The sequence below is a fragment of the Pichia membranifaciens genome, assembly GCF_001661235.1.
Source record: "Pichia membranifaciens NRRL Y-2026 unplaced genomic scaffold PICMEscaffold_2, whole genome shotgun sequence".
Taxonomy (NCBI): Eukaryota; Fungi; Ascomycota; class Pichiomycetes; order Pichiales; family Pichiaceae; genus Pichia; species Pichia membranifaciens.
Genome location: NW_017566983.1, coordinates 910,272 through 933,408, shown reverse-complemented (window position 1 = coordinate 933,408; position 23,137 = coordinate 910,272). Strand labels below are relative to the sequence as shown.

The 23,137-nt window shown below is 42.3% G+C and overlaps 12 protein-coding genes across 12 annotated transcripts; 6 read left to right on the top strand and 6 right to left on the bottom strand.

Moving 5' to 3' along the window:
- Positions 1 to 350: 350 nt before the first annotated feature.
- Positions 351 to 1,124, top strand: PICMEDRAFT_31777 (hypothetical protein; the record flags this gene model as incomplete). The annotated part of the gene is made up of 1 exon (XM_019162720.1): positions 351 to 1,124. A coding segment is annotated over one exon (774 nt), but the record flags the coding sequence as incomplete, so codon positions are not given.
- Positions 1,125 to 1,402: 278 nt separating this feature from the next.
- PICMEDRAFT_26897 (hypothetical protein) lies at positions 1,403 to 1,936 on the bottom strand (the record flags this gene model as incomplete). Its single annotated transcript, XM_019162469.1, has 1 exon — positions 1,403 to 1,936. A coding segment is annotated over one exon (534 nt), but the record flags the coding sequence as incomplete, so codon positions are not given.
- A 551-nt stretch (positions 1,937 to 2,487) lies between these two features.
- Positions 2,488 to 4,953, top strand: PICMEDRAFT_113660 (hypothetical protein). Its single transcript, XM_019159782.1, has one exon. It carries the CDS (start codon positions 2,664 to 2,666, stop codon positions 4,899 to 4,901), a length of 2,238 nt encoding a protein of 745 aa, XP_019018560.1. The 5' UTR covers positions 2,488 to 2,663; the 3' UTR covers positions 4,902 to 4,953.
- Positions 4,954 to 5,004: 51 nt separating this feature from the next.
- PICMEDRAFT_71518 (hypothetical protein) lies at positions 5,005 to 5,958 on the bottom strand (the record flags this gene model as incomplete). Its single annotated transcript, XM_019163943.1, has 1 exon — positions 5,005 to 5,958. The coding sequence occupies one exon, from the start codon at positions 5,956 to 5,958 to the stop codon at positions 5,005 to 5,007; it is 954 nt and encodes a 317-aa protein (XP_019018559.1).
- Positions 5,959 to 6,204: 246 nt separating this feature from the next.
- On the bottom strand, positions 6,205 to 6,524 carry PICMEDRAFT_15395 (hypothetical protein). Its single transcript, XM_019160806.1, has one exon. The coding sequence runs from the start codon at positions 6,507 to 6,509 to the stop codon at positions 6,240 to 6,242; it is 270 nt and encodes an 89-aa protein (XP_019018558.1). The 5' UTR covers positions 6,510 to 6,524; the 3' UTR covers positions 6,205 to 6,239.
- A 1,120-nt stretch (positions 6,525 to 7,644) lies between these two features.
- Positions 7,645 to 8,898, top strand: PICMEDRAFT_15391 (hypothetical protein). The gene has a single exon (XM_019160805.1). It carries the CDS (start codon positions 7,663 to 7,665, stop codon positions 8,797 to 8,799), a length of 1,137 nt encoding a protein of 378 aa, XP_019018557.1. The 5' UTR covers positions 7,645 to 7,662; the 3' UTR covers positions 8,800 to 8,898.
- Positions 8,899 to 9,137: 239 nt separating this feature from the next.
- On the top strand, positions 9,138 to 10,061 carry PICMEDRAFT_71515 (hypothetical protein; the record flags this gene model as incomplete). Its single annotated transcript, XM_019163942.1, has 1 exon — positions 9,138 to 10,061. One exon carries the CDS (start codon positions 9,138 to 9,140, stop codon positions 10,059 to 10,061), a length of 924 nt encoding a protein of 307 aa, XP_019018556.1.
- Positions 10,062 to 10,289: 228 nt separating this feature from the next.
- PICMEDRAFT_50157 (hypothetical protein) lies at positions 10,290 to 11,803 on the bottom strand (the record flags this gene model as incomplete). Its single annotated transcript, XM_019163144.1, has 2 exons — positions 10,787 to 11,803; positions 10,290 to 10,564 (listed from the first exon to the last, which is right to left on the bottom strand). The coding sequence occupies exons 1-2, from the start codon at positions 11,736 to 11,738 to the stop codon at positions 10,290 to 10,292; spliced, it is 1,227 nt and encodes a 408-aa protein (XP_019018555.1). The 5' UTR covers positions 11,739 to 11,803.
- A 67-nt stretch (positions 11,804 to 11,870) lies between these two features.
- On the bottom strand, positions 11,871 to 13,027 carry PICMEDRAFT_15389 (hypothetical protein). The gene has a single exon (XM_019160804.1). It carries the CDS (start codon positions 12,678 to 12,680, stop codon positions 11,961 to 11,963), a length of 720 nt encoding a protein of 239 aa, XP_019018554.1. The 5' UTR covers positions 12,681 to 13,027; the 3' UTR covers positions 11,871 to 11,960.
- Positions 13,028 to 13,519: 492 nt separating this feature from the next.
- Positions 13,520 to 15,121, top strand: PICMEDRAFT_32063 (hypothetical protein; the record flags this gene model as incomplete). Its single annotated transcript, XM_019162739.1, has 1 exon — positions 13,520 to 15,121. The coding sequence occupies one exon, from the start codon at positions 13,520 to 13,522 to the stop codon at positions 15,119 to 15,121; it is 1,602 nt and encodes a 533-aa protein (XP_019018553.1).
- An 86-nt stretch (positions 15,122 to 15,207) lies between these two features.
- PICMEDRAFT_15388 (hypothetical protein) lies at positions 15,208 to 16,867 on the bottom strand. Its single transcript, XM_019160803.1, has one exon. The coding sequence runs from the start codon at positions 16,798 to 16,800 to the stop codon at positions 15,295 to 15,297; it is 1,506 nt and encodes a 501-aa protein (XP_019018552.1). The 5' UTR covers positions 16,801 to 16,867; the 3' UTR covers positions 15,208 to 15,294.
- A 2,033-nt stretch (positions 16,868 to 18,900) lies between these two features.
- PICMEDRAFT_15387 (hypothetical protein) lies at positions 18,901 to 23,056 on the top strand. Its single transcript, XM_019160802.1, has one exon. The coding sequence runs from the start codon at positions 19,290 to 19,292 to the stop codon at positions 22,788 to 22,790; it is 3,501 nt and encodes a 1,166-aa protein (XP_019018551.1). The 5' UTR covers positions 18,901 to 19,289; the 3' UTR covers positions 22,791 to 23,056.
- Positions 23,057 to 23,137: the final 81 nt, after the last annotated feature.

Below are 23,137 nucleotides of genomic sequence, written 5' to 3'. Positions count from 1 at the left end.
ATTACAAATGGCAAAAGGTAAATATTCTTACTTTTATTTTATTAAGCCGTTTACTTTGTACTCGGTAATGTTGTTTGAGATCTTCATTGAAGCTTGAGCAACCTATGTCTTTGTTGATTGAAATTTGATTTCAACAAGAAAGACATATGAAGGGCTAGTTACGCCCAAATGAACTTCCTTTTCATCTACCTTTAAAAAAGAGTAGATGGAGGATGTGAGAAGTGAAGAATATTTTCCTGCATATGCGATTTCTTTTCTTGAAGAAAAGTTATCACTTTAGCGATTATTGTTAGGTTTCCCTGAGAATAAATATACTAACAACCTTCTCACCGTTATCAAATTAATACAGAAAGCATCACTTAAAGAGATTAGCAGCTCCAAGCCACTGGATGTTGGACAAATTGTCCGGTGTCTACGCTCCAAGACCATCCACCGGTCCACACAAGTTGAGAGAATCTCTTCCATTGATTGTCTTCATCAGAAACAGATTAAAGTACGCTTTGAACGGTAGAGAAGTCAAGGCTATCTTGATGCAAAGACAAGTCAAGGTCGACGGTAAGGTCAGAACTGACACCACTTACCCAGCTGGTTTCATGGATGTCATCTCCTTAGATGCCACCAACGAAAACTTCAGATTGATCTACGACATCAAGGGTAGATTCGCCATCCACAGAATCACTCCTGAAGAAGCTGCTTACAAGTTATGTAAGGTTAAGAAGGTTCAATTAGGTAAGAAGGGTATTCCTTATGTTGTTACCCACGATGGTAGAACCGTCAGATACCCAGACCCAGCTATCAAGGTTGGTGACTCTGTCAAGGTTGAATTAGAAACCGGTAAGATTTCCGACTTCATTCCTTTCGAAACCGGTAAGTTAGCTATGGTTACTGGTGGCCGTTCTTTGGGTAGAGTTGGTGTCATCACCCACAGAGAAAGACACGAAGGTGGTTTTGACTTGGTTCACTTGAAGGATTCATTGGACAACTCTTTCATTACCAGATTGTCTAACGTTTTCGTCATCGGTAACGAAGCTGGTAAGCCATACATCTCTTTGCCAAAGGGTAAGGGTATTAAGTTGTCCATTGCCGAAGAAAGAGACAGAAGAAGAGCTATGCAAGGTTTATAAGTTAATCGATTATTAATTTGATTGATTCCTTTATGTAACTACCACTTCTTGTGTACTTGTTCACCTTGGAATAATAATTTCCTTTTTTTAATTTAAGTTTAAAGGTTTTGGGTTTATGAAAGATAAAAAACGTTACTTCGAAATACTTGAAAGCTTAAATACTATTTACTGGGCTATGAATTTAAGTTCTAATCTCGACCTTCATCAAACGAACAACTTTAAAAGAATCAACTATGTACAAAAACTAAACTATCGTCATCTTCTAACAACGCTCATCTTTTGAACGGATACTCGACCTCTTCATCCTTTCTCTTCCAGATTTTCTTCTTCTTTTTTGTTGGAACGTATTCAACAAATATGTTTTCGCAATTCTTCTTCTTGAACTTCTTGATAAATCTGGGATCCCATAGCTCGGAGGCAATACCCAAGTCTTTACAGCATCTCATCAAAGCGTTACTCTTACATCCCTCTGTTGCAGTTGGAATACCCTGTTCCTTGAAGAAAGTCTGTTCACCCCTAGCAATAGACACCAGCCTTCCATGGATAACCAAACCATATTCCCTGGTAAGTAGTCCACCGAATTCTTGCATCTGTATCAAAGTTTCAGATCTCGGTGCCAGCCCCCACGCACCTGCACCAAAGGCACGATTCAAAATCCTTCTGTACTTGATTTCAGGAAGATACAATAACCCATCAGGCGTGATTTCAATATCGTCGTCTGGAAGTTCAGTGTATAAAGTCTCTTGTGATTCTTTACTGAATGGTTCGTTACCCAATCCGTGAAAGGACTCTGACCAATTTTTGGTGGAATCCAACTCGGTGGCTTGCTGTTGGGAAAAGCTGAAGTCATTCAAAGACTTAGTAAAGACTTCTCCTATTGTAGTGGCTCCCGACTTAGTCTCAGAGTTGAAGGATTTTGCGCTTGAGCTAAAATCACGATTAATGTTGATGACAGGATCCATGCCTTTAGTGGACTTGGATCCAACGCTACTTGGTGTGCTTTCAATAACATCGTTCTTGCTGCTGCTTGCTGTACTACTATTTTTTAAAGCACTGGTGTTTCCCGAACTGCTGAAAGCTTCGAACATCTCGTTGGAGGAGATAAGACGCCGTTGGGATGGCGCCTTCGAGAGAATATTTCTCACATAAGACGTCCTTGCCGTCTTCTGTAACGTTTGCGGAAACATTCGACCCGTGATGGCGTAAGAGTAGGTTTTAAGTGATACTATTCGATTACCTGTTAGACCTAGCTGTGGCAACAAAGTCACCTTTTGCTATGTGATATCCTTTTATATCCTTTTATCTACCAGGGCTAAAAAGCGTACCAGTCCATACGAACACGCAAAACGCGCTCGAGCAGTGTTGTGTATCGACGCGTCGCCAGGTACCCCAAGCTGGCTTTTTTTCAGGTTGACGTTACGCTTTTGAATACGTTACGTGTCAAAATACCCCATCTCCTCTATAAGAGCATTCCAGTTTTTACATCAGAGTGCTCCACAAGAGTCGCCGCCACAAGAACGCAGTCTTAAGCATACCAAAATGGCTCCTAAAGTGGCTTCGAAAAAGGTCACCGTCAAGAAAGTCTCGGTTTCGGCAGACGGTGCCAAAGTCGATAAAAACATTCTTTCCAGTTCGATCGATCCATCAATGGAAAAATGGTACAGCGTTGCCAACCTTGCGATGACTGCTATTGCTTTCTTTGCAAGATTTTACTACATTTGGTATCCTAATGAAGTCGTTTTTGATGAAGTTCACTTTGGTAAGTTTGCCTCATACTATCTTGAAAGAACGTACTTTTTTGATCTACATCCTCCATTTGCCAAGTTACTCATCGCCTTCGTAGGCTGGCTTGTTGGCTTCGATGGAAAATTCAAATTCACTGACATAGGTGATAGTTACATTGACAACTCTGTCCCATATATCCCACTAAGAGCTCTTTCTGCCGTGTTAGGAACTCTAACAGTTCCTCTAATGTTTCTGACTTTGAAAGAGTGTAACTACTCTATTTGGGCCTGTATTGTGGGATCTGCCATTGTTGCACTTGACAATGCTCATGTTGCAGAAACAAGATTAATTCTACTTGACTCAACATTAATCATCTCTATTGCAGCCTCCATGTACTGTTACATAAAGTTCACTAAGCTAAGAAAGGCACCATTCTCTGTTGACTGGTACAAATGGCTCTTCCTGACCGGTGTTTCACTTTCTTGCGTCATCTCAACAAAATACGTCGGTGTCTTGACATTTTTCTCGATTGGCGTTGCAGTGGCGGTCGATTTGTGGCAGCTTTTAGACCACAGAACTGGTTTGAGCATAAGACAATTTTTCAGACACTTTATTGCTCGTTTCATCCTATTAATTGTTGTTCCGTTTTTCATCTATCTTGGTTGGTTCTACATCCATTTTGCAATCTTGACCAAATCAGGTCCAGGTGATCCATTCATGAGCTCTGAATTCCAAGAAACCCTTGGCGATTCGCTCCTTGCTAGAGAAGCAAAAGAGGTGAATTATCATGATATAATTACGATTAAGCACAAGAATACCGACTGTTTCTTACATTCTCATTCTTACAGATACCCATTACGTTACGAAGACGGTAGAATTTCTTCTCAAGGACAACAAGTCACTTGTATAAATGCTGACATTGTGAATTTGGGTGACCAGTGGGAGATTTTACCAGCAACTCCATTCAAAGGTGACAAGCTTGGTCATCCAGTCTTACAAGGTGACACTTTCAGACTAAAACATATCGAAACTGAAGGTTATTTGCTAACTCATGATGTCGCATCACCACTTTATCCAACGAACGAGGAATTTACCGTTGTTCCGATCGAAGAAGGTGACGGCCCAAGCTTTAATGATACTTTGTTCAAATTCGATCCGGTAGATAAAAAATCCGATACGCATTTGAAAACTAAGAGTTCTATTGTCAAATTCTTACATGTGCCAACCGTTGTTGCCATGTGGACTCATAACGATGTGTTGCTACCTGAATGGGCATTCAATCAACAGGAAGTTAACGGTAATAAGAACATTCAGGAAAATGAAAACAACTGGTTCATTGATCAAATCATTGGTTTAACAGGACCAAGGGCTGAGTTCGTTCCAAAGCCAATCAAAAAGTTACCTTTCTTGAGAAAATGGTGGGAATTACAATTCTTGATGTTTGAGCATAACAACAACTTATCTTCTGAACACCCATTCGCATCACAGCCTGGTGAATGGCCACTTTGCATGTCTGGTGTTTCATTCTGGACTAACAATGACTTGAGACGACAAATTTTCTTCATTGGTAACATTCCGGGCTGGTGGTTTGAATGTGTCATGATGGTTGCATTCGTTGCCATCGTTGCATTTGACCAGCTAACAGTCCATAGAGATGTTCACATTTTAACCGAAAAATCCAGAGCTAGACTGTATAAGAATATTGGTTTCTTTTTTGTTGCTTGGATACTACATTATTTCCCATTCTTCTTGATGTCAAGACAAAAATTCTTGCATCATTACTTACCAGCACATCTACTGGCTGCTTTATTTGCAGCCGCGTTGTTAGAGTTCTTATTCACTAACAACAGAACAAAGGAATGGGCCACTCCTTCCGAAAACCCAAACTCTTTGAATACGTTACCTTTCGTTTCATTTGTGGCTCTTTTATTGGCGGTTCTTGTATCAGGATTTATCTTTTTTGCACCATTGACATACGGTAACGTTTCCTTGACTGTTCCAGAGGTCTTGAGCAGACAATGGATGAGCATAAAATTACACTTCAGTAAATAAAACTAACTTTTCAAATCTTCCGTTCAGGGAATAACATATTGTTCTTATAATTTTTTTGAGAATATATCTTCGTATAGAAATTAAACACTAAATTCTTGCTGTTTTATAAAGGCCGTAGAGGAAAAGGTACAAATCTGTGTAATCTATTAGTTATTTCGATGAAGTCATGCTCTTCTTCTGGGGTGATGATTGAATGTCGGATCATAAAATCAACTATAATGGCGGCACAGTTGTCTTTAAACTCACCCAGCAAAAGCTTCTCTTCTATTTCTGGGATACTCATCAATCTAAAATCCTCAGACTCATGGTCTACGGGATGAGGAGTGATATCTGGGTCCATTTCTAGATCATAAACGTACTCAACCTCGGGTTGAATCAGCCCTGCTTCAGAAAAATAGTCTCCTGGCTTCACCTGGTACAGGTATGAGACGACACCGCAAGAGCTTAGCTTTTTGCTAACGTACTCTTTCAGCAGTCCGGCTTCTTCGTAACATTCTTTGAAACACGTTTCCAAGGGACCGTATGGATAACCTAAGCCTCCAGCAACCGTATTATCCAACATTCCAGGATATGTCGGCTTGTCAGCAGCTCTTCTTGGAACCCACATTTTGTACTCTCCGCTGGGTGACTTTACATACCCGTTAATATGGACTCCATACATCACAAGACCAAACAACGGACACATGGCACGCTCTAGGTGGAAATACGGTTTTCTATCTTTGCTGAAGATTGTGTATTTTTCGTTTCTCCAACCATACAAGGTTTCAAACAACGTTGCTGATCTCCACGTGTTTCCTATGAGTTCGAGAGCCTGCTCACGAGCCTCAATAGTGTCCAGAGACGGATGGAACTGAACTGTATTATTTAAGGCAGAAATCTCAAAAAACTGTGGATACTTTTCCAGTGCATTCACCACTGGAGTTATCATAAAACCTAGCTGAAAAGAGCCATCATGCGAGACCAAAGAGTATACACTCTGTTTGAATTCAGTATATCCTGCTTCATGTGGGTACGGAACAACGTCCACCTTTTTGATAAGCTCTAAGCAAGATTGCATCTGCTGTCTGTGGACTAACTGCTATAAACTCGAAAGCGTAGAACTGGGTTGAGGTTATAATAATAAAGATGAAGAAGGTAGCAAGTCGAAGCAGGCTTGGCTACGGGCCCAGAAGCATTGGCTCCTGTTCTTTTCTATTAATTTTGACACACCGTTGGTGAAAACCTATAATCTTAGTGTATTGATAGCGAAGCGAAGACGTTAGTTCCTGGTTTTTTTTATAAATTAGACAGCATTAAAAAAAAAAATCGCTCGAGGTATATTTGTCCGTTATCGTCTAATCAGAGCGGGGTGGAATTTTCAACACAGTCCATTAGGTATCCATTTTTGACTTCGATTTCGCCAAACTGGACTTCGTAGTTGTAGAACAAGTCATAGTCGTAGCCGCTCTGAGGCGGAACCTCGTCGCCCTTCGTCAACGTGTAGTGCACCGAGATGGCGTTGTTCTCCGACGCCAACACGCCCGAGACGGCGCCCTGGCTAGGAAGCTGGTTGAGTCGAGAGTAGAACTTAAAGAGAGACTGCAACCCGTTGTTTCCCATCAGCTGCATTGCCAGCTGGAGCTTGATATGAGGCTCGTCTTCATTTACCACTAAATGGAGACAAGAGGCCTTTTCTGGCGTTGCGAGCTTGTGTATCTCGTTTTCGTCCATCCTCAGCGGGTCCCGCGTGTACTCCAGGTCTCCGAGCTGGAACAGAGTGCTGTGGTTGTTCTGCGGCTGTTGGGGGGACGTTTGGAATAGCAGCGGCCTGTTTTCGTATGGCTGGCGCTGCCCGGCGGGCTGCAACGAGGACAATTTGTCCGAAACCTGGTCCATGTCGACCTGTGTGTTCTGCAGCGTTTTTGCGAGCGTAGGCGTCGGCAACTGCGACGAGGGGTTCGACACACATATAGTGTTGAATGTCTCCACGAGGCGGTTCTTGTTTTGCGGCGAGAAGATGCTGATGAAGATGGACCGGCTTTCCGTCGTGAGGTCGTTGACGTCGGAGCTCAGCGAGGACGACGCGAGAAGGTTCAGGTGTCTGCTCGCCTGCAGGATTTCCACCACAGAGCGTGCTGGAAGGAGCCCCACCACCTGGAGCTGGAGCTCTGTTGGAAGACCTTGGAAGTTGAACAAGGACATAACGGTATCTGTTTTTCTCCGGGTCCGGAAAAAATTTCACGATTGGTTTGTGTTTGCGACAAAGGAAACCTTCTAGTTCCGATGGAGAGAAACGTCTGTGCCAGTAAACACCAGAGAAAAAGGAAGAAGAGAATGCAGCACTGGCGGCTTTTATCATCCACCCGAGGTCCTCGAGGGACAAAACCACGCCGTTGTAGTATGCCGTTGTGGTACGCCGTTGTGGCCTGCTTCGCTTCTCCCTTCTTGGATCAGGCTATCCTGCCCTGAATCATCTTCTTCTCCGAGCTTCGCTCTTGCCTCCGTGTTTTCACGAAGGGCCCCGGAGGAAACGGGAGCGGTGCTCCGGGCCCGGCCTTGTACGAAAAAGCCGTGTTGCCCCGATCGGCGCAAAAAAGAGCTGTTACCCGGCCGGAACAAGAGCGTCCCTGGGATTGGTGAGGAGAGGAGGCAGGTCGAACCTGGACGACCACTGAAAAGGGAAGCTGTTCAAAAGAGATGAGCCACAAGAGGGATTGCAAAGACACCCAAGTCGGTGGTTTGCAGACAGGCACAGACACAGACACCGACACAGACAGCGAAGATGTTTGCAAAGCGTGGTGTCAAGGCGTTCAGCCAGATGAGACGTATGGCTACAGAGGCCGGGGCCGGCGATGCGCCAGTTAGCAACGGGAAGATGGAGAGCCTACTGGAGAAGCTTGCGTCGATCACGAGCAACGGCCCTGCAGGCGCTGCGGAGGAGACGATGCTGGGGAAAGCGAAGGGCAAGAACAGCAGAGGCAACCGCAAGCCGAACAACGCCAACAACCAGCGGTCTGCCAAGGGGAACAGGAAGGACGCCTCGAGCAGAAACAACAACAGGAACAACAGACCGAGCCGGAACAACAGCTCGGAGAGAAACAACCAGCGCAGAGGCACGGGCAGACGGCCCCACACGGTGCAAACGGTGTCGCATTTTGACAGGTTCAAGAACCCAAAGAAGTCCTCCACCGCGTCGCAGAGAGAGGACGGCCTGCTGAACGCAGCAGGCCTCTCCTTCGCCGACATGCAGGAGGCGAGAGCCCTCTTTATCAGGAGAAAGGTCTCCGACGGCGGCGCAGCAACCCTGCACACGGGGGACGCTGCCGTCTTCAACTTTTTCCACTCCCGGGCCGTCCACAGGGCCAACAACTACGGCCCGCGGGCCGACCAGTTCGCCAGGTTCGAAGAGACGCCCAACGTCTACAGAGCCGCCGAGGTGAGCAAGCCCGACCTGGAGCTGTCCAAGGACAAGATGGGCTACGACACCAAGTCGCGTGTCCTTAGAGCCTTGGAGCAGATCACCACCAGGAGGGGCTTCAAGCTCAGCGACGTCGAGAGGAAGAACGACAGCTTCCTCCCAGCCACCGCACTCCTCTACCCGTACGCTAACACCACGTTGCCAAACAACTTGGAGAGACCACGGGCCAATCTCAAGCACCTTGCCAGCGTGCCAGAGGAGGAGATCTCCGCCACCCTCGCCGCCGTGGTGAGGGGCCAGAGACCAGAGCTTGTCTACAACCCGAAGGAAGACTTCAAGACCGAGCAGCTCAAGATCAACGCTCAGGTCGTGGTCAATTCTTTGAACAGAAACGCACAGCTGCAGGTCGACAACCTCCACAAGTCCATGGCCAAGGTCATGTTGGGCCAGCAGCCGATCAAGACGCTTCCCCAGCCGCTCTTTCCTCCGAAGAAACTCTGATCCCATCTCCTGCCTATACACTACTGCACCACTGCATCCCTATATATAGAAGCCACCTACTGCCGGCTCCAGCTCTGCTTTAATGCATCCAACCAGTAACTTCTGTAAACCAGCCGATTTTATGGTCCGCGCCGACCGGCCTACTTGCCTTAAAATCCCATGCTGGACCTTGACTTTTTTCCCCGACTTCCTCATTTTCCACCAGGTCTCGCTGAGGTAGACGTAGGAAACGGTCGAAGTCCAAGACAGTGTGAAGAAAGATTGGTCCCTCTGCCGTGCTATAGCTACAGAGTCTTGACGCACAGCGACCACCACTGGAGACCAAACATACACGAGCCATGTTGACACCTGTGAGTAGACGTATGTTCTCGAGCTCGAGAATAATACTGCAAAAGGAAGTTTCCAGCGTGGAGTCGAAGAAGCTCAACCATGTGCAGTACTTGCTCAAGTACTACGATCCTGAGGTTGTCGACTCGATTTTGAAGGCCGAAAACGTGATCGATCCAAAACATTTTGCAAAGAGACAATTGAACCCTGTGCAGTTTGCCCCCCACTTCCTCACAGACTTCACCAAGAAGAGCAAATACTTTGATCATGCCATAGGGAAGCCGAACTCGTTTACCGAGGTGACACAACCTAACGAGGTTGACGTGCCAAAGAACCAGATTTTAGACACAGAAGGCAGTGAGAAACGTTCTGAGTTGGGCGAGCTTGCAAAGAAGTTGTCCCTTGCCACTGGCTTCAACGAAAGATACATCATGGGTTTGAAAGTGAAAACTCTACTTTTGAAAACCGTCAGAAACCAAACCTCGAAAGGTAAAATCAATTCCTTCTACGCCTTGGTGTGTGCTGGTGATGGAAATGGTATGTTGGGTATTGGAGAGGGGAAGGATCCCGAAGAACCAGGTACCGCCATCTTGAAGGCTCACTGGCAGGCGGTGAAAAACCTTGTGAAAGTCCCAAGATTAGAGGACAGAACAATATTTGGTAACATTGAACACAAGTTTGGTGCCTCTGTCGTCCACTTGAGATCCTCTCCTCCAGGTTCAGGCTTGAGATGTAACCCTATGGTTTTCGAGTTGGCACAATGTGCAGGTATCAAGGATTTATCCTCCAAGGTTTACAGATCCAGAAGCAAAATGAACGTCGTCAAGTGCACCATGGAGGCTCTTCTCAAGCAGAAGACAACCGAAGAGATGGCATTAGAGAGAGGAAAGAAGGTGGTCGATTTGAGAAGGGTCTATTACTCTGTCGAAAAATAGAACTCCCGCTACGCTCTTCTGTGCTATTTATAAAAGTAGATGCCGTTATCTAATGTTTCTGTATATATCAACACCCAAATGAGGACAGGATTTCCACACGTTCCCATCATAATAAAATATTACTACACTTTTGAACATTTCTCATACTAGTAAAAGAGAGATAATTTGTATCTATCTATTTGTCTATATAGCACCGCCGAATAAAACTCGTGTACCAATCTCGGAGAATCACTTCTTCTTGGTTTTCTTCTGCGTAGCCTCGGCTACTAACTCCTCGAAAATCTTTGCCTCTTCTGCTTCCCATTTAGATCTTTCTGCGTTTTTGAATACAGTGCCAATGATCTTCAACGCTTCTGCTCTCTCAACCCTTTTCGAAAGTGGTACGGTTTCGTCATAGAGCACATTAGAAACCACTTCTCTCAAATTAGAAGAAATTTCCATGTGCGATCCTTTCCATGCAGCGGCTATTATCTTGCCCATAAGCATTTTCTCCATTTCTGCTACTTCTTCTTCGGTAGGAACAGGGCCCTCGTCCTCTTTTTCCTTCTCTTTTCCTTTAGCATCCGCTGCAGGCACTTCCTTGGTTTCACTCACGTCTTTATCACCTGCTGAATCCGCCGAACTTGTGACGTCTTTAGCATCTCCAGACACACTGCCTCCATTGCTCTTCTTCATATCTGTGTCGCTTTCTACCTCAGCTCCTCCCTTTGCGTCAGTATCTTCACCAGATTCATTCGCCTTGGTCGCTTCCTTTTCTCTTCTTTCGTTCATCTTTGCCAATTGCTGCATCGTGCTCTGTGCATCTAGGGCAATGCTTATGGTGGAGTACGTGTCCTTGATTATTCCACCTTTCTCCTTCAACGTGCCGAACCATCCGCCTATGCCTAGAAAGGTGTTTTGCGATTTCAAGAACGTGCTTGCCTTGTTGTAGTAGATGGTACCGATGGTATGCAACAACTCCAAACCAAAAGACTCCATCTTGAGATTTTCAGCTTCTAATCTGAACTTCTCTTTCACAGATCTGACAACGTCTTCTGACTTATCAGTTTCGGTATACAGTGATAATCTATTGATCAATTTCTTCGTTAACTCATCTTGGATTTTCTCCCTGTGTTGTCGCTGTTCCTCATCAATCCTTTCTCTTTCTGCATCGTGAAGCTTTTTCCTTTCTGCCTCTAATGCTTTCTGCTGTTCTTCTACACTCATGTTGCTCAGGCCTTCGTCGCCCAAATATCTGTTAGAAGATATGTTTACTTTGTGGGTCTCGTAATATCGGTCCGCTTCTTCTTGCTTTAGCTTGTTGGCCTCCTTTTCTGCCTCCTGTGTCTGCTCTAACTCCATCTCCTTGGTGAGGTTCTTCAACAAAGTCAATTCACCAACATATGGCACGAACGATTCACCACCGAAAATGTCATCAAAAAACTTCTCAGGATCAACCATTTCTGCGCCTCCATTCTCTTGAATACCCACCTGGTCATACCTCACCCTCTTCTCCTTATCACTCAACACCTGGTAGGCTTCACTTATCTTTTTAAAAGTTTCTGCCGCCAACTCATTCCCCGGATTTTTATCTGGGTGGTACTTGATGGCCAGCTTTCGGTACGACTTTTTGATCTCAAGCTCGGTTGCCGTACTTTTCACCTCAAGCAAATCATAGTATGTGGTGTCTGCCACCATAGTGTTTCGTCGTTGGATAAAGTAGAGTGGAAAATGCTACTATCTCTGCTGCTACTGCTTCTCCCCACCCTCCCAACAATCATATGAATTGGCAGCACTTATCGTATCAGTGGCAACAGAAATTTTTTTTTTCCTCCCTTCTCCAGACGGACGCTTTTCGACAATAACGCGATGTTCATAACAAAATTACATAAGCTCTATGTAGGGAAGGGAAGAATAGAATCAAAGTCCTGCTCTTCTCTTCTTTTGAGCAGGGTTGCAAGCCTCCCCGTTGAGGATGTCCTCCTTCACTAGATTGTCCGCCTGAACTCTCTTTGGAATGTACTCGAGGATTGACTCCAACTCGTCGTCGTGGGGGACCTTAACCACGCCGTTATCATCGCCCATTATGATGTCGCCCGGGTTAATGGTCTCAGTGAAGGGCTCCGGGTACCCATCGATCAAGACCTCGACGGGAACGTTGATGCCAACCATCTTGACCACAGGTCCGTGTGCTGCTGAGCCGAGCCCGTAGGAAAACACGTCCCTATGGAGCTCCAGATGCTCGTCGATGTCTCTGACTCTTCCGAAGACAACCGTCCCCGTGCTCTTCAAATACTGTGCTCTCGTGGACATCAAGCCCCCGTAGAGGGCATTCGACATCTTGGTAAACGGTGCGTCTTTCTTCTGGAGGTTCATGGTCGTGGCGATCACCAAAACGGAGTCCTCCGGCAACTTGTCAATATACCCGCCGGCAATCGCCTCTCTTGGATCGTCCTTCGGAGCAAACAACACCGTGTAGGCCTTGCCCACCATTGTTTTCCCCTGTGAGTTCGATGAGAACCGTTTCAGGTTTGGCAAAGAGCCTCCGTATTTGTGCTTGTGCTTGACCAACGCATCCGACATGTCACAAGTCGCATACTTGGAGAGCACTTCAATCAATTTCTTGGTTTCGTAAGGCATTTTCCCGCTTCTTGGCCGCTTTTTCCACTATACCACGATCTCAGCAAAATCATCCACCTCACTACTGTGCAAAAAAACAGTTCGCAAAGAAAGAAACAACCAACGTCTCCTGTCTATCCAGCTCAGGCTGGGCTCCCTGCCGCCTCCACTGCGAAATGGCCCGGACCCGCAGGAAGAGGCGCCTGTCTTTTCCATATCTCCGAAATCTTCGGTCCCCCGGAGTATCTGGCAACCTCGAAAGAGAAAAAAAACCCTTTTTAAGTCGATCGTCGCAATGTTTAAGTCGATCGACGGCAGTCCCTCTTTTTCGCTTTTTGCACGACCCCATGACGGGAACTGTTGCCTTTCCCCACAAAATATACCGTTTTTAGCAGTTGCTTACCTTATCGATCCAGACATAATCGATTGTCCCTGTTGTTGTGTTTGCTCCTCCAGCGGGTTCTTCTTGTTCTAGTGCTGGCCCTGGCTCGCAAAAGAAAGTGGCAGTTGTCGCTAGCTATCAGTCACACATTGCTTACTAGAGTGCTTTGAGAAAGGTCACCACCTACATCTTGCTAGTTTGAGAGCTTATCGGAAAAGTTCGGAATATAACGCTTACCGTTAGTATTGTTGATCTATTGATTGACTTGACGTCGGAAAAACAAAAAAATCTCTTCGGTGTTTTTGGGTATCAGTTTCCGTACAGAAGAGATAGGTCTGCCTGAAGAGCTTGAGATTGGTACATCATGTTAGTATTCAGCCATTACCAACTTGCGCTATACTTGTCCGCTCTCGTGATAGGGACATCGGCCACTCCCTTTGAGTCGGTTCCGATATGCGAAAACTTCCGATATTGCAGCATGATCAGCCAGTATGCTTCAAACAAATCTGGCTGGCTGAACCCCTTCGACGTGGTGCAAACTCTGTACAGCTCACTTACTTCGGCGGTCTTCGGGAAGGAGGCGTCGAGGGATTACGTCTACGAAGGTATCGAGAGCTTTTACGACTTGAATGACACTTCTAGCGATCTTGATTCGTGGTTGGATGAACAGACGGAAAGAGCCTTCAGCGGGATTTTGGCAAACATCGGAGGCGTCGGGATCCATTCAGGTGAGGTCTCGGATGGGGCAGTGATTGCGTCGCCCTCCAAAAGCCACCCGAACTATTTTTACCAGTGGGTGAGAGATGCTGCCATTACAATTAATTCGCTTGTTGAGTATCTTCAGGATCATCAGGATAGTTTGGACTCCCCCCTGTCAAAGCAGCTTATCTATGCCATCGAGTCATACATAAGCAACTCATATAAACTACAGAGAATCGACAACCGATCGGGCACTTGGGAATCCCTAGATGGATTAGGGGAACCAAAGTTTATGGCCAACTCGGAACCGTTCAAGGAAAATTGGGGACGGCCCCAAAGAGATGGACCGGGGCTAAGAGTTATCACCATCGCAAACTACATCGGTTTCTTGGTTGAGAACAACCTGACTGTGACTCATCCGGAGTTACCGAGCATCGAGTATATCTATAACGAGATTCTTAAGCCGGATCTAACATACATTGCAAACAATTGGAACAAGAATGGGTTTGACTTGTGGGAGGAAATTGATTCGGTCCATCTATTCACTTCCTTGACCATGTTAAAAGCTTTGAAGTCCGGAATCAAGATCTCAGGAGACTGTGACGATTCGGATTTCAACTCGAAGTTGAGACTCGCATTCATATCTTTAAGATTTTTCATTCTGTTTGAGTCAGGGTTCAAGATTTCCGACATTCCCTACCTGATTGAAACACCGTCTTTGTTTTTGCAAGGACAAAGATGTGGCTTAGACATCGGATCCGTACTAGCTACCTTAAGGGCCCATGACCTGGACGATCCAACCGACTTCATAGATATACCCTTCTCAATAGACGATACTGCCGTCATAAGCACGCTTTCTGCACTTGTGAATGATATGAGATATAGATACCCAATCAACACAGAAAAAGGAAAGTTTTCTAAAGGCCTAGCTTTGGGAAGATACCCTGAAGATCGATATGACGGCTATGGTATAAGTGAGGGTAATCCTTGGTTCATTTCTACCGCAACAGCCTCTGAAGTTCTGTTCAAGTTGGTCTACTACCTATATTTCCATCACCAAGATTTAGTCATAACAAAAGATCAGTACGTATTTTATGCAAGTTTTACAGATTTTGACATCACGACAGAAGCTAAAGAGGTTGTTCTTCCCTTTAACTCTCACGCCTTTGTTGAGACGACTTTATCTCTGATGAAGTATGCTGATTCGTTCCTAGAAGTCATCAAGCAACATGTTGATGAACATGGTAATATGAGCGAACAGTTCAATAAGTACACCGGATACATGGAAGGTGCCGAAAACTTGACTTGGAGTTACGGCTCATTTTGGAGTGCAATGAGATGGAGAAAGAGAGCCTCAGACGCAGTAGTCAGCTATGCTTGAGCAAAAAGGGATTCAGTGAGTAATGGGCTTAACTTAATTAGAGAAATAAACAATTATTTGTACGAGAAATTGCATTTTCAGTTTTTATTCGGTTTATGTTAATATTGGCTTTGTTACAGGGTGCTTTATATAATTTCTATTAATACAAATCTATCTAGACATAATATATAATTCTATTGTGGGGCAAACGCAACCTCCTCAGGTAATCTGAAAGAGATGCAATACATTAGTTTACAAGGGGCGACTTGTCTCACCAAATGAAACTTCAAGCTTTCGATAGAAATTTCAAAGTTCAACTGCTCTACTACTTTTCGGTGCATCCTTCTCTTCAACTCCTCTTCAACATCACCTTCAATCTCTTCTTCTTTGTATTTCTCAAAATGATGAACATTAATGACGGGTAACTTGTATCCCGTTAGCTGTTTGACTTCTTCCTTGCTCAAACCTGGATATGCGTTGCTGAATAAGCCAATATAAGAGTCCACAAAGGTGATAGCTGAATCAGGCAAGTTCATAACATAATGTGACACAAAAAGGGGAACATCTAAATTCATCGTTCTCTTCTTCGTAGAAGGCTCCGCTTTTTCTGCTTTGCTCTTGCTGCTCATACCTTTGTCAGTAAACTTTATGCTAGAGACTGATTTTCTAAAGTTTTGTAGTATCTTTGGAGATTGTTTAATGAACTCTCTACCATCCAAATTTGAGGCCTCAACAAAGGAAGAGACTTTATTCGTTCCAATATTCTCTTTCAAGTATTTATACGATTCTGGATTAAGATCATTGGCAAATACCAAGCAGGGTTTTTTACCAGCTGGTACAGCAAACGGACCCACACCAGCCATCACATCGCAAACAACTTCTCCAGAATCAAAAGAATTGATAAGTCGTTCATGTTCTGTGGCCAATCTGGAATTCCAGTATACCTTTTGGAAATCGAATGTGAAAAGGCAACCACATTCCTTTTGAGTCACTACAAAGTTGTCTTCACCAGCCAACAATTCCATTTGGAATGTTCTGAACTCAGAAGTGATATTGTTTGTTTTGTTGACGACAGTTCTTATGTTCGGAAATTTGTTCAAAATAACCTCTCCAATAATGTTTCGATATGGCATGTACTGTTCTTTTAGATTTAAATGGGCTAAATGTCCAGCTACCGTGAATGCACTTGGACAGTTTTCTATGAGATCTTCCGGTAAAATAGCTTTTAAAATGTCGTCATAAGACCAATAATCAAAATCAAAAGCTATATTGTAAATCTTATATTTTGACCCAAGTTTTTTCAACAACAGGTAAGTTGATTCGGTGACATTTTCCTTAAGTAGCTGTGGCTCATAGTCATCTTCATTTGCAAAGTTCTTATCTTTGTCCGTAACTTTGATGTCTTCTTTTAAAAGGATGGCCTTTAGTTTTGGATTCTTCGGGCTGATCAATGATACTAATGAACCTGATAACATACTTTTCGAAAATTCTATCAAAGAAGGATGTTGTGGAATAGACAAAACGATGGAATCTTCAAATTTTTTTTTGCCTTTTCTTCCTAAAAACTCATTTGCATACTTGATCTCAGGTAAAAACAAGGCCCATACATTACGATTTATGACAAATTTAGATTTATCAAGCTTTTTCATCCCCGCATGTCTCGGAGGTTTCAACTGAGATAATGGTACGTATGTTGACATTTTTCTTGCTAATATTTTCAAAAAGTCCATAAACAACAAGAGATCAAAAGAAGCCCATCAAAAAGTGGAAAATAAACTTGCCAAACATTGTGATTTCATAGTTAAGATATTGATTTCATCATTTTTCAGTCAGAAAAATGTTTTAAGTCACGTGACCTATAATCAAATGTAAGAGTTTAAAAGTTGTTTGTTCTATAAAGACATATCTTCTTAGCGGAGCATGGTAAAAGCATACATTTTGGTTATTTTTTTGTAACAATATTTCACTTTAAGACAAGATTTACCCAACTAGAACTCCACCAGAATGAACAATGAGAATTTTTTTTGCATATGCAGAGGTTGCTTTGAGTAATGTGACAGAGCCGACGAATTACCCAATTCAGTAATACAAATCCAAGAAAAAGGGCAATTTGAATGATATGGTATAGTCAATTTCCTTTCCATAGACAACTAAGAAGTATAAAAGTTGAATTTGCCTTCCAATGCCTGAGCATTTTTTGAATTGAAGTGTTGTAAAGTATTTATCGGCCATACCAATCGATAACCATAGCATGGAGGACTACTTCCTTTACAATAACTTTGATCCGGATAAGTCACCCAGCGCAGAAAATCCTTCAAATGGCCATTCCAAAACTGTAAGGAAAAAGAAAAATGCTGATGGTGTTCCTTCAGAACATAAGCAAGAAAATCCCCAATTTTATGCTCCTCCTCCTGTGTCACAGTCAGAGTCACAGTCTCAGCCTAATCCTAATCCCAATCCCTTTATTTTCAATCCAGATAAAATACCTTTCGACAACACTCAATCAAGTGAAACTGAAAATAAGCTAGATTTTGACTTATACTTTTCCTACAATACAGATCCAGAGCAACCTGTTTCTTCAAATGAAATCTATGCAATCTTTCAAGATATTTGTGAGATTTTTGGTTTCCAAAAAGATAATTGTGAGAATACATATGAGTTGTTCATGTCTCAACTTGATTCAAAGTCCAGTCGTGGCTCTGCTGCGAATGCTTTGGTATCTCTTCATGCAGATTACATAGGTGGTGAACATGCAAATTATAGGAAATGGTATTTCTGTGCAATGCTTGAAACAGATTCAAACTTGTTAGATGGTATTGATTCTCTCAAAAAGAATAAATCGAAACAGAAAGATATGCTAGATGTGGATTTTTATACCACCAAAAAATCCGAGCTTATTGAGTATAAATGGAGAAATAAAATGTATGACTTGAAACCAACAGACATGGTATATCAAGTAGCGCTATTCTTAATGATTTGGGGTGAAGCAAATAATATGAGATTTGTGCCAGAGTTATTATGCTTCATATTTAAATGTGCCCACGATTATTTGAAGAAGGTAAAAAGCCAGTCTCTTGATGTCAAACTTCCTCAGAACGATTACCTTGATCGTATTATAACTCCGTTGTATGAATATTACAGAGACCAACAATACAAATTGTATGATGGTGAGTACATTAGACGGGAAAAAGATCATCATCAAATCATTGGATATGATGATATGAATCAACTTTTTTGGTATTATCAAGGAATTAGAAGCTTGACAATTTCACCAAATGGAAAAGAAAGACTTGTTGATATTCCAAAAGAGGATAGATATGAAAGATTCGGCGATATCATATGGAAAAAATCGTTCTATAAAACGTACAAGGAAAAACGATCGTGGTGGCACCTTGCCACCAACTTCAGTAGGATTTGGATTATTCACTTGAACATGTTTTGGTATTATTCGAGTTTTAACTCACCAACGTTGTACACCTATGAATATAGCTACCTTTTGAATAATCAACCTACGATACAGTTAAGATATTCTATTGTTGCTCTTGGTAGTACTGTGGGTTGCGTAATTCAGATATTGGCCACACTATTTGAATTCTCGTATGTTCCTCGAAAATGGCCTGGCAGACCTAGTTTATTTAAGAGACTTTTTCTTTTGGTGATCATAAGTATTATTAATTTTGCACCATCAGTTTTTGTTTTAGGGTACGTTCCATTTAACGCTGTTTCTCATGCTGGATTTATTGTCTCCGTGGTTCAATTCATCATTTCAATTTTGACAACAATTTGGTTCTCCTTTCAAGCTCCTGCTAATTTGTTCAAAATTTCATTCTCAAAGAAGAACATTTATGATCCTATGAAGGTGTTTACTGCTTCATTTCCAAAACTAGAGAAATCAAGTAGAGTAATTTCTATCATATTATGGATTTTAGTCTTTGGAGCTAAATTTCTAGAATCTTACTTTTTTTTGACGCTTTCTTTAAGAGATCCTATCAGAAATTTGAATATAATGGAGTCAAGATGCCATGGAGATCATTTCATTGGGGGTGTTTTATGCAGGAATCAAAACAACTTCGTTTTGGGTTTGATGTTCTTGACTGATTTGATATTATTCTTTTTGGACACCTACCTTTGGTACATTATTTGGAATTGTATTATTTCATTGTCTTTATCATTTTCAAGCGGCATATCAATGCTTTCGCCTTGGAGAAACGTATTTACTCGATTACCATCAAGAATTCACTCCAAGCTTCTAGCCACGGCTAAGCTGGAAGTAAAATACGACTCAATATTTTTGATTTCTCAGATTTGGAATGCTCTTATAATCTCCTTATACCGTGAGCATTTACTTTCCCAGGATCAAGCACAAAAAATGATATACTCCCTTGTTCCTGATGAAACCAATGGAGGAATGGCATTAAGAGCTCCCACATTTTTTCTTTATCAAGATGACAGTGGTAAAGAAATCACTGATTTTTTTGTTCCAAACTCTGAAGCAGAAAGAAGAATTTCATTTTTTGCTCAAAGTTTGAGTAGTTCGATTCCTGAACCAATTCCAGTTGAAGCAATGCCACAATTTACCGTCTTTATTCCTCATTATTCTGAAAAGATTTTACTTGAATTGAAAGAAATCATAAGGCAAGACCCAAGCTCTAAAATGTCTTTGTTGGAATATTTGAAAGTTATGTTTCCACATGAATGGAGAAATTTTGTTGCTGATACAAAAATTATGGCCATGTCACAGACTTTAAAGGATAGTCAAAATGATGGAAGTGATTCCGGATACCTCACGCCTAAAACAGAGAAAGAATTTGTTGACAATAAAATCAATGACTTACCACTTTACTGTATTGGATACAAATCTTCTGCACCGGAGTATATAATGAGAACCAGAATCTGGGCGTCTCTTAAGACACAGACGTTATATCGGACAGTATCAGGGTTTATGAACTACACTAAGGCAATAAAATTGTTGCACAAAGTTGAGAATCCTGAAATGGAAAACTACTTTAATAGCCCAAGCACTTTTGAGGATTATTTGAATTTGCTTGCTGATCGGAAATTTAGAATGTTAGTTTCTATGCAAAAACTACAGAGTTTTGATGAGAAAGAAATGTCAAATGTTAATGCAATGATCAACACATACCCATCATTATTGATTGCATCACTCAAAAAAGAAATTGATCCAGAAACCGAAGAGACTAAATATTTCTCGGTCATGTACACGATTGAAGAGAAGGTTGATAAAGAAGATCCTAAAATTAAAGCCAACGAGTTGAAACAGAAATTTAAAATCCAGCTTTCAGGAAATCCTATCTTGGGCGATGGAAAGTCTGATAATCAAAATATGTCTATCATATATTACAGAGGAGAGTTTATTCAAGTCATTGACGCAAATCAGGACAACTACCTTGAAGAGTGTTTAAAAATCAGATCTTTATTATCCGAATTTGAAAATTTGGACGATGTTTCGGAGTATCCATATATTCCTTCCGAACACTATAAAAATAAGAGCCCTGTTGCAATTGTTGGCGCCAGAGAATATATTTTCTCAGAAAACTCCGGTGTTCTAGGTGATGTTGCTGCTTCAAAAGAACAAACATTTGGAACTATGTTTGCCCGAACTTTATCTGAAATTGGTGGTAAATTACATTATGGTCATCCGGACTTTTTGAATGCTATTTTCATGTGTACAAGAGGTGGGATTTCTAAAGCACAGAAGGGACTACACTTAAACGAAGATATCTATGCTGGTATGAATGCTATTTGTCGTGGTGGTAAAATCAAGCATTGTGATTATTATCAATGTGGCAAAGGCAGAGATTTAGGGTTTAGTTCAATCTTGAACTTCACGACAAAAATTGGAGGAGGAATGGGTGAACAGCTTCTTTCAAGGGAATACTATTACATTGGAACTCAGATGTCACTAGACAGGTTTTTGTCATTTTACTACGCACATCCTGGTTTCCATATCAATAATCTTTTCATTATGTTTTCATTGGAAGTTTTCATGTTGACTGTTATCAATTTGGGTGCTCTTAACCATGAATTAATATCCTGTATTTACGATAAGGATGTTCCGATTACAGATTTGCAGATTCCTATCGGATGTCAAAACTTGCAACCTGTTTTAGATTGGGTCAGCAGATATGTCTTGTCTATTTTCATCTGCTTTTTCATTTCTTTTGTTCCTTTAGTGTTGCATGAGTTATCAGAAAGAGGTGTTTGGAAAGCTGGCAATAGATTATTCATGCATTTTGTATCTCTATCACCAATTTTTGAGGTTTTTGTTTGCCAGATTTATACAGATTCGTTGAAAAAGGATATCATATTTGGGGGAGCAAGATATATTTCTACAGGAAGGGGCTTTTCCATAACCAGGGTTTCTTTTACCAAATTGTATTCAGCCTACGCTCCCACATCAATATATGCTGGATCTAGATTGTTTTTATTATTGCTCTTTGCTACTATATCAATGTGGCAACCATCGGTTTTATGGTTTTGGATTACTCTATTTTCTTTGACCTTATCACCATTTATTTTCAATCCTCATCAATTCTCCTGGACAGACTTCTTCTTAGACTACAGAGAATTTATTAGATGGCTTAGTCGTGGAAATTCCAAATGGCATTTAAACTCATGGATCACATATACTAGATTGACCAGATCTAGATTTACCGGATTCAAGAGGGCTAAACTAAAAAATGGAGAAAATGAGAAGATTTTAGAGCATAATCCGAAGGCTCCATTCATGAATGCATTTATGGCTGAAGTTTTAGCTCCATTTATACAGGCATTTTTTATTGTCGTTGCATACCTATTCATGAATTCACAATCAGGAGTCGAAAATCCCGAAGAGGTTAATTTGTTGATACGGTTGGTAATAGTTACTATTTGTCCGATAGTGTTGAACACAATAGTCTTGATAATCGTATTTCCGTTGTCACTATTTGCTGGACCTATTTTATCATTATGTTGCACCAAAATTCCATCAGTTCTAGCTGCTATTTCACATTTATTTGCCGTTTTCATTCATATTATTACTTTTGAGATGATTTGGGTGTTGGAAGGTTTCAACTTCAGTAGAACTTTAATATTATTCACATCGTCGATATTTTTACAAAGATGTCTGATCCAGGCATGCAAGTTGTTTTTCTTGAGTCGAGAAATGAAGGAAGATAGAAGTAACAGAGCGTGGTGGTCAGGAAAATGGTTTGAATTGGGCAAGTACGCATTTACTCAACCGTTAAGGGAGTTTATCGTCAAGATTAGTGAGATGAGTCTTTTCAGTGGAGACTTCTTCATTGGACACGGAATATTGATATCACTTACTCCGATTTTATTTGTGCCCTACATCGACCATTGGCATTCATGTATGATCATGTGGATCAGTCCGATGAACCGTTTGAGGGGACCCATCTACACCGTGTCCAAGGAGAAAAAGAGAAAGGTTGAGGCTGGCAAGTATGCGATACTCTATTTTACAATTATATTTTTCTTTGCTGCAATATTGATTGCTCCAATAGTGGTGTCTAAGCACTTTGAAGACGTTGTCAATTCAATGCTACCGGAGGAGTCGTTTGGGTTGATCCAGCCCAACCACCAGGACAACAATGACACGGGCAGCCGTGCTCCGCACACGATCATGCTAACTAAGCCTGCAGAGAAGGAGTTCACCACATTCTGGATTTGAAGGGGCCAGTCTGCGGCAAACATCAGCCAGACAGCAGCCAGATAACAGACAGATAACAGACAGATAACAGACAGACAGACAGACAGAAGACGATAGGTAGATGCGGTATAGTTAGTTATTGCAGCAGAAAGATGTGTATAGGGCTTATGTTTAGCGTGTAGCGTTCGGAGGAGCTAAAAATAGCAGTTTGGATTTCTTTTTTGCCTGATTTTTCCGCGTGGCGCAGCATCAATGCCCTTGCCAGCGGGCGGGCGGTGAAGGGCAGTGGAGGGCGGTGTCGGGCGGTGCGGGGAGCCGGCGAGGCGGTGCTGGTTTCGTGTACAGATTGCCTGATTAGGCAAAGAGAA